The sequence below is a fragment of the Eupeodes corollae genome, chromosome 1, assembly GCF_945859685.1.
Source record: "Eupeodes corollae chromosome 1, idEupCoro1.1, whole genome shotgun sequence".
Classification (NCBI taxonomy): domain Eukaryota; kingdom Metazoa; phylum Arthropoda; class Insecta; order Diptera; family Syrphidae; genus Eupeodes; species Eupeodes corollae.
Window position 1 is genome coordinate 75323348 of NC_079147.1, and position 17349 is coordinate 75340696.

Here is a 17349-nt window from a genome sequence, read left to right on the forward strand (position 1 = left end):
GACAAAATAGCCAAATCTTCAAAGTCTGGCTACAACATAACTTTTTGAAGTTGGGCATTTTGATTTAATTGTTGACTTAGTGTTTTTAGTTGAGAATAGAGCGATTAGCTCGAGCCGAAAAAAAGTAGCCCAGTTCCGTTAAATACAATATACATTTTTGTTTTTAAAAATTGATGAATAATCAATAAGGTGTTTAGCTGTAAAAAGGCAGTTGTTTTCATTATTATTTATTTGAGTGGACAAGAATATAGCCCAAGGTAAGATTTGTTCTATTTTTACCGCTATTATTATTTGGCTGTCAAACTAATTTTTTTGTCAGCAGTTTAAGAAAAAAAAAATGTCTAATTTCTGCAAAATAGCCCAAATAGCCCAATCTGGCAATCCTTGCTTATAACAACAGTCCTGTGTTGAAGAGTGTCTCTTTTTGGGCTGTTAATTGCATATATGTATGTACGAGTACATACAACAAAACACATGTCTAAAGTGGGGCCCTTTTGATTTGATTGATCGCTTAGTGTTTTTTTAGGTTAAGAATAGAGCGGGTATTTAACGCGATTAGCTCTCTTTTATGGCCTCGAACAGATAGCCCTTAAATCGAGCACTAAAATTCAACCTATAGAGCACTTCGAGCACTTTCCAATATCATAGCCATTGCCAGCTGTCATCATGTGGGCTGGATTATTTATTGTCTTCAATGAAAATGGTAACAATGCACAAACAAAGAGTGAGAGGAGAGTGGATGTGACTGCTGGCGATGGTAGTGATGGTAATGGTGATGGTGCTGCTGCCGCTGGCCCTGGCGCTGCTGGTGCTGCTGAGACCGAGACTGACCTTCTCTTTTTTTGGGTTTGCTTCATGTGCACATCCTTTTGGTTGGTAATGGTTGATTTTTTTTTTCTTCAATTTTTGAATAAAACAGCGACGGCGCTTTCGAAGGGAAAGTTTTCTTTTATAGCATTTCCATTCGAGCAGAATTGTGTGTTTCTGTATTATTTTTTTTTTTTGATTATTTGTTGCCTTTTGTGTGATTTACGACACAAACAGAGCGAAACTGAACTGAATGTGAATATTTAAAGTTTTTATTTTTAAAGTCTTTTATTTTATTTTGTTTTGTTTGAAGCGTAGGTGTCTGCAAAGTATTTTATATATTTTTGTGTTGGTGAAAACAAAAAATTGCAAAAAAATGTTACGCATACGCCACAGGGTACCGAATATAGATTTTTTGGAAATAATTTAAAAATCTTGCGCACTGTTTAAGGGGATTGAAGATAAATCAAGATTTTGGGACCGTTTAACATTTCGACATCTAAAAAAACGGATCTAGGTTATCCAAAGTGATTTATTATTTCTCAAAACCTTGACTTATGAAAAAATAAGGAAATGGTCCATTCCTCTAAGTTAGGCAAGATATAAGAAGGAAATTGTAACAATGCGTATAATTTCATTAAAATTTTTATAGAAAGTGAAAACTCGCACTCTCTACACAAGTTGACGGACGGTGCGATGGGAAGGGGGCTATGCTGGTGACGATATGGAGGAGGCGCGTGGCCAGCAGTGACAGTTACTATGAATTTATTAATGTAATGTGAATGCGTGTTTTCACCTTAATAAAGTGATCGATATGGCAGAAAGATAAGACAGACTCTTGATTCGATGAACGAATGAACTGTAAGTATGAATGTAGACAGTTTTATTAAGCTTTTCTCTTTGAGCAGCATTTTCACTACTTTTTCTTTCTGCATTTTCTTTTGTTAGTTTTGCAATCTGATAGTGTGTTTTTCACTTTAATTAATATGCACTTTTTTCGTGTATTTATTTATAAGGAAAAAAGATACACGTGCATTTGAAGATATTGCATAATATTATTGATACATGTATTGATGTATTGATGCAATTTGTTGTTGTCAATAATTTTAATTAAACTATAATTATAATTGGTAACCGGTATAAAAGTACACAGCACTTGTTGGGTAAATATTTTTATAGTGAAAGAAAAAAATGTGAGAAAATTTGTTGACGATTGGTTTTTTGAAGTGGACAAAATATGACAGTTTTATAAAGTCGTTTGCCGAAAGTGGTTATTGATTGGTTTTTTAAAGTTTTGTAATTAATTTTGAATGTAGACGTAAAACTTCAAAAGGCATTGCAACTTTTCAAAGGTAGGGTCTTTTTAAAATATTGTTATCTTCCAAATACAAAAAAAATAGAGTGACTTCAAAGAGTTTTGTTTTACCAATTGATCGGAAATAATGTAGAAGAATTGTAAAAATATGGAAGCACTTTAAGGGTACGATAATATGTGGGGGACTTTTTTTTTACGTATGTTTGAAAATAAAAAGATTTAATGACGTATGAATGATGCTGGGTAAGACGTTCTTTAGTCATTTTAGCTCAAAGTTATTTTTTCGGCAATGGTAGTTGAAAGACTTGGAATTTTTCTCTGATAAAATAAAACAAAGGTGTCAGTTAAAGCTATCATTGGTTTTCATCATTGAAAGCTCCCCAAGGACGGGGAGCCGGATCAACCTTAAAGGCCTTGGCTCCGAATATGTCGTAGAAGCTCTATAAGGTGTTCACTAAGTAGCTCAACATTCTTGGAACTGTAGTCGCCACCGTTGATTCCATCTCGAGAACTCGTCCGCTGCCGTCTGGATAAGGAAAGGTTCCTCAGTGGAAAAACCTCTCCCCTCTCTCTCGTTTGCTGCGCCAACAACTTTTCAATGGGGTTAGAACCCAATCTCCAGTTGAGGTACTAGGCAACCGACGTTCAACGCGGGGAGGTGTGAGTAGTAGTTGATGGACAGAGGTGGGTTTTGAGAAAAACCTGTGGACGCTTGTGTCCTCTTGAATGCACATGTCTAGCATTTGAACATTCAAGAGCTCTACAGAGCAATGTCTAGTTTTGGCATCCCTGTCAAACTTATCCGTTTTTGCAGAATGACGCAAAAGATCTCACCGATGCATTTGATGTCAAAAATAGTTTAAGACAAGGCTATGCACTGTTATGCGACTTCTTCAATATCGTTCTGGAAAGAATTGTGCAAAACTCAATCGTCAACACTAGAGGCACAATCTTCTAAGGGTCTAAGGTCTACCCAATTACTCGGGTACGCAGATGATAAAAAAAAAATTGGGTGGCGCAACAGTCCGTTTGGAAACTAGGGCCTAGTGACTGACAACTCTCAACCATTCCTGTGTGCGAGTACTGTTGTCAGGGATGGAAGGGACCTACAGTTTTAAGCCGAATCTTAACGGCAATATTGAGAAAGCACTTTTCATGACAAGAATTACTCTTGGAGATTTTGTCAATTCCTCGCAAGAGGCAGTACCCGTGAATAAAACTTTAGGTGGCATAGGCAGAGATCAAACCCAAGACCTCTGGCATGACAGTCCAACGCATTTACCATCATGCCACGAGTACTACTGGATACGCAGATGAAATTGACATGATTGGAAGATCAAAGCGTGATGTCAGTGGAGCGTTTTTGAGCATTGCGACGGAAGCGAAGAAGATGGGTTTAGTGGTCAATGGGGGCAAGACCAAGTATATGATGTTATCAAAAGAGAACATTGAACAACGACGTTTTGAACAAAACTTCACTATGGGCAGCTATAATTTTGAGGGAATTGAGGACTTTATATACCGAGGCACCGCTATTAACACAGACAACGAAGAATAACTCTTGCAAATCGCTGCTTCTTTGGATTTACAAGGCAATTGAAAAGTAAAGTCCTCTTTCGAGCATCTAAAATCACCATCTAAAAGACACTCATGACTCATCATCCCGGTTCTCATTTATGGTGCTGAGGCCTGGACCCTGTCAAAGAAAGACGAGAACGTGTTAGGATGCTTCGAGGGAAAAATTTGGGGGTGATTTTTGGTCCCGTATGCGTAGATGGAGAATGGAGGAGAAGATATAACGACGAACTGTACGGGCTTTACACTGTACAGCGACACTGACTTAGTTAACAGAATTAAAGTCCAAAGACTTAGATGGCTAGGTCATGTAGAGCGAATGGACATCAACGCTCCAGACCGGAAGGTCTTCAAATCCAATCCCGAGGGACGGCGCAGTAGAAGAAAACCGCGACTCAGGTGGGTTAAGAGCTCAACCAACTTGGTGTGCGAAACTGGAGACAGCTAGCTAGGGACCGAGCTGGCTAAAGACGCATGTTGGTTAAGGCCCAGGTCCGGCCGGACTGTAGCGCTACTTTAAGAAAGCAAGTAAGTGGGTTGGTTATAGCTTTAATTGAAAATGGCTGTCATTGAATAAATATGTCCTGCTTGGAATTAAGCATTTAAGGCTAGAGTTTATCATTGAAAGAAAAACTGACAGGTGGAAATGCAAGGAAAATGCGTCGCTTTCAGTGGAATGACGTTATTACGGAATGTGAAATCAACAATCACCTTTGTTTATTGAAAACGATTTCATCATTTAAAAGTTAAAAAATAACTAGAAAAAAAGTTCTACGTTTTAGGAGAACAAATGAACAACATATCAACTTTATTTTCATACCAAAAACAACAATTTTGACTCTTTTACTCGGTTTGAAATTTTTTAAATGTCGAAAAAAATGTCAATGATGAAAACCAATAATACCTTTAACTAGGATTCTAAGTCCTTTTTTAAGAAATCATCTACGATGTTCTAGATTTGATACAACTCCTGATTTTTAAGGTTTTGAAACAATAATTTATATTTTATGTGTTACCAAGTCTAAAGGTGTTAAATCACTTCGATAAAAGTTATGTCACATTACACCAAAAGTCCGAAAACCGCGCCAAACAGAGACACGGCTTTTTAACTATTGTGCTCCAAGCATTAACAATTCTGAATATTAATGTAGTCTCCGAGGCTAAATGGCCTTCTTGCTGAAGATGATTTTTCGATGAAGATTGGATCATTTCGATTCGGATAATCCAATCAGCAAGGTTACGATCGCGTTGGTAGAGATTGATATTTTAACTGAACTTTAAAACTGAAGCTTTAAAAACAACTGAAAACTTCTACAGTTTTGCAAACTCGGTCTGCAAAACTGTTCAATACTTTTGTATAAAATATTAAAAATTTCAATGGTTTTTTGAAGCCTGAATACTTTTTTCTTGACACATGTAAACAATTACAAGCTTTAAAAGTGACATTTGCTAACAAAAAAACTCTTATTGGATATGCAAACATAACATAGGCTAAGAATTATGATGATTGTTATGTGAGAAAAAGAAAAGGAGACAATACAGAGCCCTGAGGCACATCAGAATTTATTTTCTGATTTCTACACTGTTTTTCGATTGTCCTTATCACATTAGTACATAAAGTGCATTATATTGAGGAAAGCCGCAACTTCATAATTTTTTGTATAATAGACGCGGGTTATAAAAGTTTTGGCTTCGTGATCCAAAAAATGTTTTAATTAGTTTATTGTAATGGGTTTATTTGAATTTGATCTTTATCAGATTTTTAGTGATTTTTGTGAAAAAAATGCAAATATTGGCAGAAGAAGTCACGAAGGCGCTGGCTTTAGTTGAGGATGGACGAACTGCGCGGTATGCTGCTGTTATGATCGGAAAACCGGAGACGACGGTAAGAAGAGCCATTCAAAGGTACAGGGAAACCAACTCCTGTAACCGGCGGAGAGGCTCAGGTCGCCCCAGACCAACATCTGCAAGAGATGATCGATATTTGGTGCTTCAAAGCCTTCGAGGTCTTCACCAAACAGCGGTTGTGTTGTCTCACAGACTTCGATCCGTTAGGGGGAGAGCTGTGAATGCTCAAACGGTGAGGAGGCGATTAGTGGAGAGTGCCTGAGAGCAAGAAGACCTGCTCTTGTACCAGGTCTCACGTTACAGCACAAGCGACATCGGATGGAATTGTTCAACTTTACCTAGATAGGACTGAGACCGTCTGGGGTAGAGTTCTTTTCACTGATGAGTCCAGGTTTTGTCTGCGCTCACCAGATGGACGTAGCAGAGTGTGGAGAGGATCAGGTGAAAGATACTTTTCGGAAACGGTTGCCCAGCGCGAAAATTTCAGGGGAGGTCTCGTCATGGTGTGGGCGGGAATTTCCGTGCACTGAAAACCGAGCAGCGCATCGTAGAAGGATCGGTAAACTCCAGTTACTACATTAACAACATTCTGGAGGAATATGTGGTTCCATTAGCACCATTTATTATAGACAATTTCGTGCTAATGCAGGACAATGCTAGACCACACGTAGCTAGGTGCGTTACCGACTACTTCCAAGAAGTGGATATCGATGTAATGGCTTGGCCTGCGATGAGTCCGGATATGAATCCCATCGAACACGTTTGAGAAAAATGATAAGGAGGCGACCCACCCTTCCAGAAACACTCAATGGGCTGAGATCTGCCCTAGTGGAGGAATGGACAAATTCCGACGATACCATCGTAACAAACCTTATACAAGGTATGCCCAGGCGGATTAAGCTTTATTATATGTTGTACCTGTGACTTGAGAAAGTTCCACCAGAAACTCATTGTCTCGGTGCTAAATAACCATGCCATAAAAACGAGCAAAATATCGATTGTATATTCAACTGTGTGGCATGTACGCTATCTTGTTGAAATTATATGTCTTCGGTGTCCATATCATTTAATTCAGCCAACAAGAAGTTGGTGATCAGCGACCGAAAGCGATCGCCGTTGACGGTGATGATCTGACCAGCATCATTGTCAAAGAAGTACGGACCTATGACGCTTCCAGCCAAAATCCACACCAAACACAGTAACTCTTTTTGGATGCATTGGCACCTCGTGAATCTCACGTGAATTGGCGTGTTCCCAAATTCGGGATTTTCTCTTATTCACGTACCCATAATCAAAAAATAGGCCTCATCGATAAAGATCACTTTTCGACAAAAATTGGGATCAATTTCCAACTGCATATTAATAATAAACTTCAATCACCAATGATCTGTCTTTAGTGACTGATTAAAAGAGAACGTTTTGACATATAGGAAAAGAAACAATATGGCCGCCACGAGCTGTCAAAATCAACCTGCCTCTATTGGAAACCCATACTCGTATATTTCCATACCTATTTGACAATATAAACCTTGCATTTTTCATTAACCCTATTTCTCCTAAACACAAGTTTAAAAATAATTAATCTACTTCCTAACAAAGTTACATAATAATGTCAGTTAAGACTTTTTGTTTAAGTTTTAAAAAACATTTGGCATTTTAACCCCAACCCCATTTCACTCAATTTTCATGGTCCTAACTTATTTAAAACTTAGCAAACACGTCAAACTTTAACAGTTTGTTTTCTGACAGTTGACATAAGTGTCTTAGCTTTCAAATTATGATTTTTTGTTAACTAGAAACCCTTTACTTTGCGTTGCTTTGTATAATTTTCAAAGTCAACAAAACACAAACAAGAAACACTTCCGTCTTTTATGTTTATTCAAATTTCAGTTACCTTTCTCTCATTGCATTGTTATAAAACATATCCTATTACGACACCAGTCTTTCTGAAACTGAACAAAGAAATGCAAAACAAAAAAAGAAAATAGTTTTTGTCTATCATGGGCGAAATATACAAAGTTTCTAAATCCATGTAATGTCAAACTGTGAAACCATCGATCGGCTTTCCATTTAAAATCTCTTCTATTTTGTTTAAGAAATTGTTAGTTCAAACTTTGTCCAAAAGATCATCATTTTTTTCTCCAAACCTTCCAAGTCTAGAAAAAGTGAACTAAGTGATTGAATGAGTTTCACTCTTCTTTTTTTTTGACGTATTTTGGTTTTTTATCATTATCTCGTTCCACAGTCTCGTTGATTAAATTGTTTCGGTGAGTAAGCTTTTCACCTCACCATAAAACCATTAGGCGGGAGATTCCTAGTGAAATAGAAAAAAGAAAAACAACACTCACGCTACGGCTTCATGAATTGATGATGAATGGAATTTGGAAATGGATATAGGATTAGATTACGAACGACTAACGTGTACCTATGCATCACAGAAAAGCGTCTCTTGGGTCTTGGCAAACATGACATGTACGTCACTCTTGAGTTTGGTTTTCTTCTTCTTCTTTTTCTTTCTTTCTTTTTTTCACTGCTGCTGCTGCGTGTGTCTGACAGAAAGTTTTATTTTGGTTTTTGGTATAAATCTCCATTCAGTCACGATCTCACTTTTGACTCTAATTCGAGACAATTCATTTGCCTACCGGCAAAAGCAACAGCAACTTGAACAGCGCCAGCCCCGGAATCGACTTTGATGATGAGGTTATACCAAATAAGGCTAAAAACTAAAATATAAGCTTCAAACTCTCAGGAGAAAATCTCTCCTCCCACTGCTGGTCGTTTCTTTTTTTTTCTTTTGGTTTGGTTTTGGTTTAAGATTTGATAAGAAAGTTGCGAACGGGCAGAAACAAGAGAGAAAGACTCGTGTCGAGCTGTCAGTCTGTCAAAAAAAAAAAGAGTTGTGCTGCAACAGCAATACTCGTAAAAAAAGCTACACCAGCGCCAGCGCCTATCTATGGGATGTGTTAATAAATTCAACTATAGACTTACACCACCATAGTATACAACAAGTCCAAAGAAAATATGACATTTCAAGCCAGAGATTGACTTTCGTTTTCGTTTTACTCGAAGGTGAATGCATTCAATTTGTGTTCATTGAGGTTTTTTGTTTTTGGTTTGTTTGCTGAATGCTTACGCTTGGCGTGTATAGTCTAAGGTGGGTGTTAAATGCGGAAATGAGGGAATAATATTATAGTTAGAGCATGATTTCAGACATGCTGGCCATCATCGTAGCGTTGCGTCGCGTCGCGGTCGTTCGTAGTTCGTCGTCTAGTTGGGTAGGATGTTATGGACAAGTAGGTATATTATTGGTATGACCATGTTGAGAGAATTCAAATTAATGAACTATTAAAATGGAATTATGGTTTTGATGATGCCACCACATATGGGATGGGAAGATTGTGAAGATCAATTATGATTACGACTGTGGTGAAATGAAAAAAAAGGAAAATTAAGTAGTTTAGGTGATTTTCCATAAATGTACTAGAGAGAAAATAAATCTAATAAAACTTGTGAATGTTATTCTATCCAAGGTTTGAAATTTGGACTAATTTGTCTACTAATCTGAAGTGTTGGTAACCCTTAAAAAACAAAACAAAATTGACAGCTGTCAGTTAAGGATTATTTATCACCTTACTAGAGATCAACGAGTTAACGTTAAATGATAGTTTGACAATGAAAGACCAACAATTAAAAGAAAGTTGGGTAGAATTGAAAAACATTTCCAACTTTGATTCATATTTATTCCTATTCAATTCTGGTAACGTTAAAAATGCTTACGAATTATTGTTCAAACACTACTTAATATCTTATTTAAATCTTAACTATTATTTAACATCGTTTTGAATTTGGAAGTCGTGAAATTGTCATTTGGTGAATATTCAAGAAAATAACATTCATTGAATATTTCAATTAATTGATTAAGAAAGTTATGATCACCAAACTTCAATCTGCTAAAAATTGTGTTTTTTTTGAAGTCGTTTACTCGATTGGCTTAGACTATAGTCCAAACGAATAAGAACCTATGAACATAAAGATAAGGGATCAAATCTCTTCATAAAGCCAATGGCACTATTTGCTTTTTTGACAAAGAAGTTAATATGCTTATTAAATCCAAGTTTCAAGACTTAAACTACATACAAGTCCTTAAAGGTACTTAAGGAATAAAAATCTAACATATAATCAGAAGTAATTGGAACTTTCTGGCGTATCATGGTTACACGTTGGACAGCTTACTTAATGTAGTTCTACCAGTAGCACTTCTAGGAATTCTCATCAGTTTACCCTTAAGCAACGTCCTTACAGAATAAATAGAAGAATCGCACGTTAAGTTCGGTGTAGAAGACTTCATTCGAGAATGAATTACTTCCATGCTCAGTGGTAGGAAGATTCGAGCCACTCTAGGCAATACAATCGCAACAAAACACGTGAGTAGGGGAACACCCCAGGGTGGTGTCCTTTCGCCTCCTCTATGGCTTCTGGTCATGGATACAATTCTCGTTTGATTAGAGAGATGTGGAGTGAAGGCGGTAGGTTATGTGGATAATTTGGTGTTATTGGTGTCAGGATAGTACACCTCTGTGATTAGTGAAATCACGGAGTCAGCTTTGAAGAAAGTTAGCAGCTGGGCCACGAGTTGTGGACTAGGAGTTAACCAAAGTAAAACTGAACTGTTGCTCTTTACCACCAAAACTAACGTACCGACCATCACGCTACCTCGACTCAACGGTCAAATCCTATCATTGTCTTCCAGTGCAAAATATTTGGGAGTTATACTCGACCCTAAACTAAACTGGAAACTAAATATTGCAGTACGGGTTAAGAAGGCCTGTGTTTCCTTCTATGCCTGCAGTAAAACTTTCGGCAAAAAGTGGGGACTTCAGTCGAAGATGATTTTATGGATGTACACAGCCGCAGTACGTCTAATCTTAACATATGGGTCGAATGTGTGGTGGCCTGCTCTTAGCAAAGCCTATAATATTAATAAGCTAAAAAAGGTTCAGAGAACAGCTTGCGTGAGCACCACAGGGCCATGCGTATTTGCCTAACGGACGCCTTAAACGTTATTTTGGATCTTCTACCAATCGACCTTTTTATTAAATACATAGTTTTCTGCAGCGCTATTGATGAAATGAACGGGCTGACGAGCTAGCCAGGCAAGGATCGGCAATTCATAGCTCACTTGCTGAAATAGTTAACATTCCTCTTGGTGCTACCAAACTGAATTCAACCGAAGGTGGAGCAATTTACCCAACTGCATTTTATTTAGGAAGATATGGCCCACCTATAATAAAACCCGTACAAACGATCTTCTATGCAGGCCAAGGCAAGGCGTAGCCAGGATTGTTACGGTTTGTACCGGACATTGGCCTATAGGAGTTCATGCAGAGAAGTTGGGTATCTCTTACAACAACTTTTGCAGTAGTGACCAAAGAGAAAGTAAACCGATAAAGTAATAATATCTGAGACAAAGATTAGAGACCTAATCTTTTTTCTCAATGCGACAAAATGGCTCTTACATAATCGCTATGAAGCTTCTCTATAAATCTATCCCTTTCAATCAAAGGTCAAACGAGTTTTTGGTATGAAAACGGCGCACTACAGCGCTTATTGGATCTCAGGCTAGGTTGCCTTGAGATCGCCATTTCTACCTACCTATCATTCCTTGATATTGTTGTAGCCGCTCTGCCTGGCTATAAGTTTTCTCATCTATTTTGGCCGTCAACATTTGACTCCGTTAAAGATAGATTAACTTCATGTGATAGGCCATCTCATTCCGATCCTTAAATGGGGAGGTATTGGTTTGTAATAATCTTATCAAAATAGATTTGTGAAGATTTCTTCCACTTCTTCTAATAAGATGTTCATAGTTGGCTTTAAGATTTTGAGTGAATAGAGGAGTTATACCAGATTCGACATAGATGGCGTAGTTTGGCAATCTGAATACGCGCTTAAAAAAAATATCTTTCCATTTTTTCAAATGACCCGAAGAATGAATATCCAAACACCTGCACACCGTAGAACATGTGTTTACGGTTGTCTGGAAGACGCGGTATTTTGACACCAGATCGATTTCCTGGTTAGCGAAGAACTTGGGCCACATTACGCTCAAAGCCAGTTTAGCATCACTACTTTTTTTCTGCGGGTTTCGACAAATTTAGGTTATGCGTAATTACAACTCCTAAGTACTTAAAATCTTTTACAACTTCAATGGCTACATTATTAAGAGACCAGCTTTATTTGGAACGCCTACTTCTTTGATGTGCTTCAAAAATCATAACTTTTGTTTTACTTATATTGATGAGTAAACCCCACTTCTCGCAAAAGGAATCTAGTTTGTTGATTTGCAACTGGAGGGTGAAGGGGTTGTCAGCGAGTAAGACTAAGTCGTCAGCATAAAGCAGGATTTTCACTTGGATGTCAGCAAAAAGTATTCCTCCAGGTAGTATATCACAAATGTCATCAATATATAAAGCAAATAAAATTGGACTTAAAATACAGCCTTGGGGAACACCTGCCGTTGTTTCAAACCAGTTAGAAAGATCGGACTCACTCCATACCCCTGCACAAGATGAGACAAGAAAATTAAAGTACATCAACAAAAGTTGAAAGCTTGTATATCAAAGCCTGTCTGTTGACCTTGTCAAAAGCTGCTTCGAAGTCTACGAAACAGCTGTATAATTTCTTCTTTTTTTTCAATCGACTTCTTGGCAATACTGGTAAGCGCGAATACATAATCCATTATTGAGAAGACCGGACGGAATCCCACTTGAAACATGCGAAGTAGATTTCTGTCCTCGATCCATTTGGTAAGTCTGTCATAAAGAATTGACGTAAAAATCTTCCTTAAGGTGTTTAGCATAGAAATTCCTCTATTGAGGAACGTGAATAATCTACTTCTTCACGTTTCTCGACAATAAAACAAAAGGACGTAACATTAAATAAATTAGTAACGTCTTTTTTTTAACAAAACCATGCATAATTAAGAAAGGACATACGATTGACTAAAACCACTTCGGCATCACAGATAGGTCGTTAATTCATAGTTTTATTTTTATAAAATTTCTTCTGGACTAGAATTTTAAATGAGCTTTTTCTGATAATTAGAAAAAACGAACTTTTTAAGGAGGTGTTAAAGAGGGTACATAAAGAGTACGACACATAAACAATTACAAAATTCTGCAAATTTTGGACTGTAAACCAATTTGATAAATTTTCGAAGTAGTGCTTGAGTGTGTTCAAATTCTCAACTGTCAGCTGTCAAACTATCATTTAGCATCCACCCACACAATTGAACCAAATGGCGGCATTTTGTGTAAGGTTGTATTGATGCTGGTAAGTAAGGTTAGGTTGAAGTGGTTGTAAGCCTATTGTAATACCACAAGAATATTGAGGCTTTCTAAGCAGCTCAATGAAACCAATTGGAGTTTATTGAACGTGAAAGACTAAATATGTTATTGCGTTTGAGATCGTTAAAGAAGAATTCTCCGAGGTTATATGTCTTATACGTTTTTAAACTAGAGCAGGACAGGTGCAGAGAAGGTAAAGAACTGAGGCCTGATTATGGAATTCGCTGCGAATCGTTTTGCTAGACGGTTTGCCATTTTTCAATTATTCCTTCCGTTGTCGCCTTCTTCGTTTTGAATTCGACCAATTAACGAATTGGAAGGCGAATTTATAATGTCATAATGTTTGTTGGCGAGTTGAAATCCGATAGCTTTTTTTTGGCGGATTCGAAAGTGTTGGTTATTATCTCCTGGACACCCGCAATTTAGAGGTTTCTTAGGATTTCTCAAATACCTGCCTTTCAGATTAAATATACACCAAAATTGATTGTAAAGGGTGATTTTTTTGAGGTTAGGATTTTCATGCATTAGTATTTGACAGATCACGCGGAATTTCAGACATGGTGTCAAAGAGAAAGATGCTCAGTATGCTTTGACATTTCATCATGAATAGACTTACTAACGAGCAACGCTTGCAAATCATTGAATTTTATTACCAAAATCAGTGTTCGGTTCGAAATGTGTTTCGCGCTTTACGTCCGATTTATGGTCTACATAATCGACCAAGTGAGCAAACAATTAATGCGATTGTGACCAAGTTTCGCACTCAGTTTACTTTATTGGACATTAAACCAACCACACGAATGCGTACGGGTTTGTGTTATTCGACCACATGGAAGATTTTACGCAAAGATCTTGGTGTAAAACCGTATAAAATACAGCTCGTGCAAGAACTGAAGCCGAACGATCTGCCACAACGTCGAATTTTCAGTGAATGGGCCCTAGAAAAGTTGGCAGAAAATCCGCTTTTTTATCGACAAATTTTGTTCAGCGATGAGGCTCATTTCTGGTTGAATGGCTACGTAAATAAGCAAAATTGCCGCATTTGGAGTGAAGAGCAACCAGAAGCCGTTCAAGAACTGCCCATGCATCCCGAAAAATGCAATGTTTGGTGTGGTTTGTACGCTGGTGGAATCATTGGACCGTATTTTTTCAAAGATGCTGTTGAACGCAACGTTACGGTGAATGGCGATCGCTATCGTTCAATGCTAACAAACTTTTTGTTGCCAAAAATGGAAGAACTGAATTTGGTTGACATGTGGTTTCAACAAGATGGCGCTACATGCCACACAGCTCGCGATTCTATGGCCATTTTGAGGGAAAACTTCGGAGAACAATTCATCTCAAGGAATGAACCGGTAAGTTGGCCACCAAGATCATGCGATTTGACGCCTTTAGACTATTTTTTGTGGGGCTACGTCAAGTCTAAAGTCTACACAAATAAGCCAGCAACTATTCCGAAGAAATTCGGGCTATTCCGGCCGAAATGCTCGAAAAAGTTACTCAAAATTGGACTTTCCGAATGGACCACCTAAGACGCAGCTGCGGTCAACATTTAAATGAAATTATCTTCAAAAAGTAAATGTCATGGACCAATCTAACGTTTCAAATAAAGAATCGATGAGATTTGCAAATTGTATGCGTTTTTTTTTTTTTTAAAGTTCTCAAGCTCTTAAAAAAACACCGTTTATTTTTTAAGTTTAATATTTTTTATTGAATAAATCACCGAAAATTTCACAAATTCAATCAAAACAAAACAACATTTGTGGAAAGTTGTCAAACCAAAAGTGTCAAGTCACTGGAATATGGAAAGAAAAAGTCAAACCAAAAGTATCAAGTCAATGGAATATGGGAAGAATTATTTTCGCTTTCCCCACGAATTCGTTCATAAGGAAATACGACGCGAGACGAATTTGAAAGGTCGAATTGAAAACTATACACCGCGAACCTCATAATCAGGGCCCTGTTTCTTCCTCTAAACAGCTTCTGCATGGCATGCTTTTCTATTATTCAGTGCTTGGAAGTTCTATCGAACTGCAGTTAGGGGATGGTGTAGTCTGCGTGCCTTGGAATTGATTATAAATAAGAGAGATTGAGTCAAATGCTGTGTACCATACTACTACACCGTAAATTAGAAAAAGTCTGATAACTGGTGTGTAAGCCAATGCGTAATTCAGGTTTGCAAGCCCCATTTATCACCGATTTTGTAAGAAGAAGGAACCACGGTAGCTTCTTGATTCTTTCTTGTTAATTACGATTAGAATTTATGTTTTTCTGACCAAGAAATTTAGCTACATCTAAAAACTTTTATATCTTTTAAAAAGCTTAGGAAAGCTGAATATTAGGAATTGTATATTTCCTGGAGAGTTGACACCTAATCCACATAGATCAGCGCATTGTACGAGGTGTGTTTAAAACATTCCCGGAGTTTTTAAATTTTGCGGGTCAGTTTTTTTTTTATTGTGTTGGTATCTATACATGCCCCTAAAGAATGATGGTGAAACTGCTGAATTTTGACCAAAAAACAATCGCATGAACATCGCTCAGGAGGTGTTAAATGACGTCAACGATGTTCCAATGATGATGAAACATGGTTGTAGGGTTATAAAGCCGAAACCAAAGCGCAATCGTCCACCTGGAAGCACCCATCTTCACCAAGAACGAACAAAGCACGTCAAGTTCGATCAAATGTGAAGGTTTTGCTTACTGTTTCCTTCGATTATAATGGCATAGTGCATCATGAGTTCTTACCACAAGGTCGTGCGGTTAATAAGCAGTATTATCTTGAAGTTATGCTACGTTTTTGAAGCAATCAGAAAAAAAACGCTCAGATTTATGGAAAAACAATGTACTCACCCGTCGTTGCTTCTTCGTAACCAATACCGTAGTCATGCCCCAACCTCCATATTGACCAGATATGGCTCCGTGTAATCTTTTCCTCTTTCAAAAGTTAAGGACGGTGTTTTTCCTCGATTGAAGAAATAAAAACCGAATCGAAAATACCGGTTACTTTTTGAACACACCAATAATATTATTTGAAATGTGTTGAAGAGTTTCTTTAGGGTATTAAGTTGCTCGCCTAAAGATTAATATAGCAACGTGATCCGCTTGAGCAATTATTATAAAACACTCCACATCCAGTATTTCAGACCGTTCGAAATTTCATGATGGAAAGATGAATCAAATTTTAAAATTGATTGCACGCACGTCAAATTAGATATCTAATACGTCAATACGTGGCCGTATCGTTCAAGACGCTTTCGGGATAAAATTTTAAAGTTTTTTGAACAATACACATCAATACACCAATACTTCAATTAAACCTATTGATACAAAAACAAAAGTGTTATTTATTTCATGGATTTAAGTTGGTAGCGCTGGCATTTGACACTTTTTAAATTGAACTGTCAATTTAAGTGTAAAACACGGAAGCAATCTATAAAATTGTGAGCAAATTGAAAAGATAGGAAGCGTGTTTATGTGCATCATGGTAATGGACGCTCAGTAGAAAATCTTTGCGGCGGCAAATGCAGTGATGTTAATGATTCGACATTATCGATTTACCGGCGCGCAGCGTTTTTAGCTAAGTGTACGAGTATTTCTAAGAATATTCGTATCTAAAAAATATGAAATATTATCAAATTTACCTGAACAAAAATTTTAATTCAAAGACGTTGTGAAGGCAGAACAATCCTCCAAACCAAGTTGCACGTATTAAAGTTTTGAAAATTTGTTGCCGCATTTATGCCTGAGACACTCAAGAACAAACATTGAATATGTCAATCAAAATGAATGTGTGTCATAAAATAAATCAAACTTCACATTTCCAAAAATGGCACACCCCAATCACATGTTTATGGCCTTTTGCTTACACCTTTACTGATATTTTAAATATTTCTTTTTTTCTTTAAATTTTATTTTGTTTTCTCAAAAGTGTATAATCAAATTTCAAAAGAATTCACAACTTAAAAATGTTTGATATGTCGTAATGTATTCATATTAAAATTTATATCATTTCGAAGAATTATAAAAAAAAAGTCTTATATTACTCAAAGTCTCATGTCCTTGAATTCAGCACATCATCGGACATTGTTTGGCTTAGCTTTTTCGGTCAAATTTCAATGGTGGTTTTTTTTATTGTCATTTCTTTTTTCAGCGAATGTTCAAAAAAGTGTCAGTATACAATACACTGACTCTGAAGACCTTGAAAAATTATCATTCAAATTAGTCAGCAAATTGTCAATCACTTTATTTTTTAACAAAAAGTTGAATGATACCTAATAAAAAATTTGGTGCTAGTTTCTTTTTTAATTTATATTTTATTTTGTTTGTTTTTTTTATGAAAAATTCCTTTAAATAATATTTGTATAAGTATAAAAATACAAACATTTGATTTGTTTTGGTAATAAAATAAATTTTTATTGCATAAAACAAATGCAGACAAATTGATGTTTTAAGCAA

General features: G+C 36.9%; 2 protein-coding genes across 5 annotated transcripts in view; one reads left to right on the forward strand and one right to left on the reverse strand.

The window, feature by feature from the left end:
- LOC129953797 (protein roadkill) overlaps positions 1–17349 on the reverse strand; it is a 448090-nt gene that overhangs the window by 130484 nt on the left and 300257 nt on the right. The window lies entirely within an intron of this gene.
- Positions 667–17349, forward strand: part of LOC129940997 (uncharacterized) — a 47857-nt gene continuing 31174 nt past the window's right edge. The window contains exon 1 of the mRNA XM_056049534.1: positions 667–846. Coding sequence (XP_055905509.1) covers positions 667–846 — 180 coding nt within the window. The remainder of the gene's footprint in view (positions 847–17349) is intronic.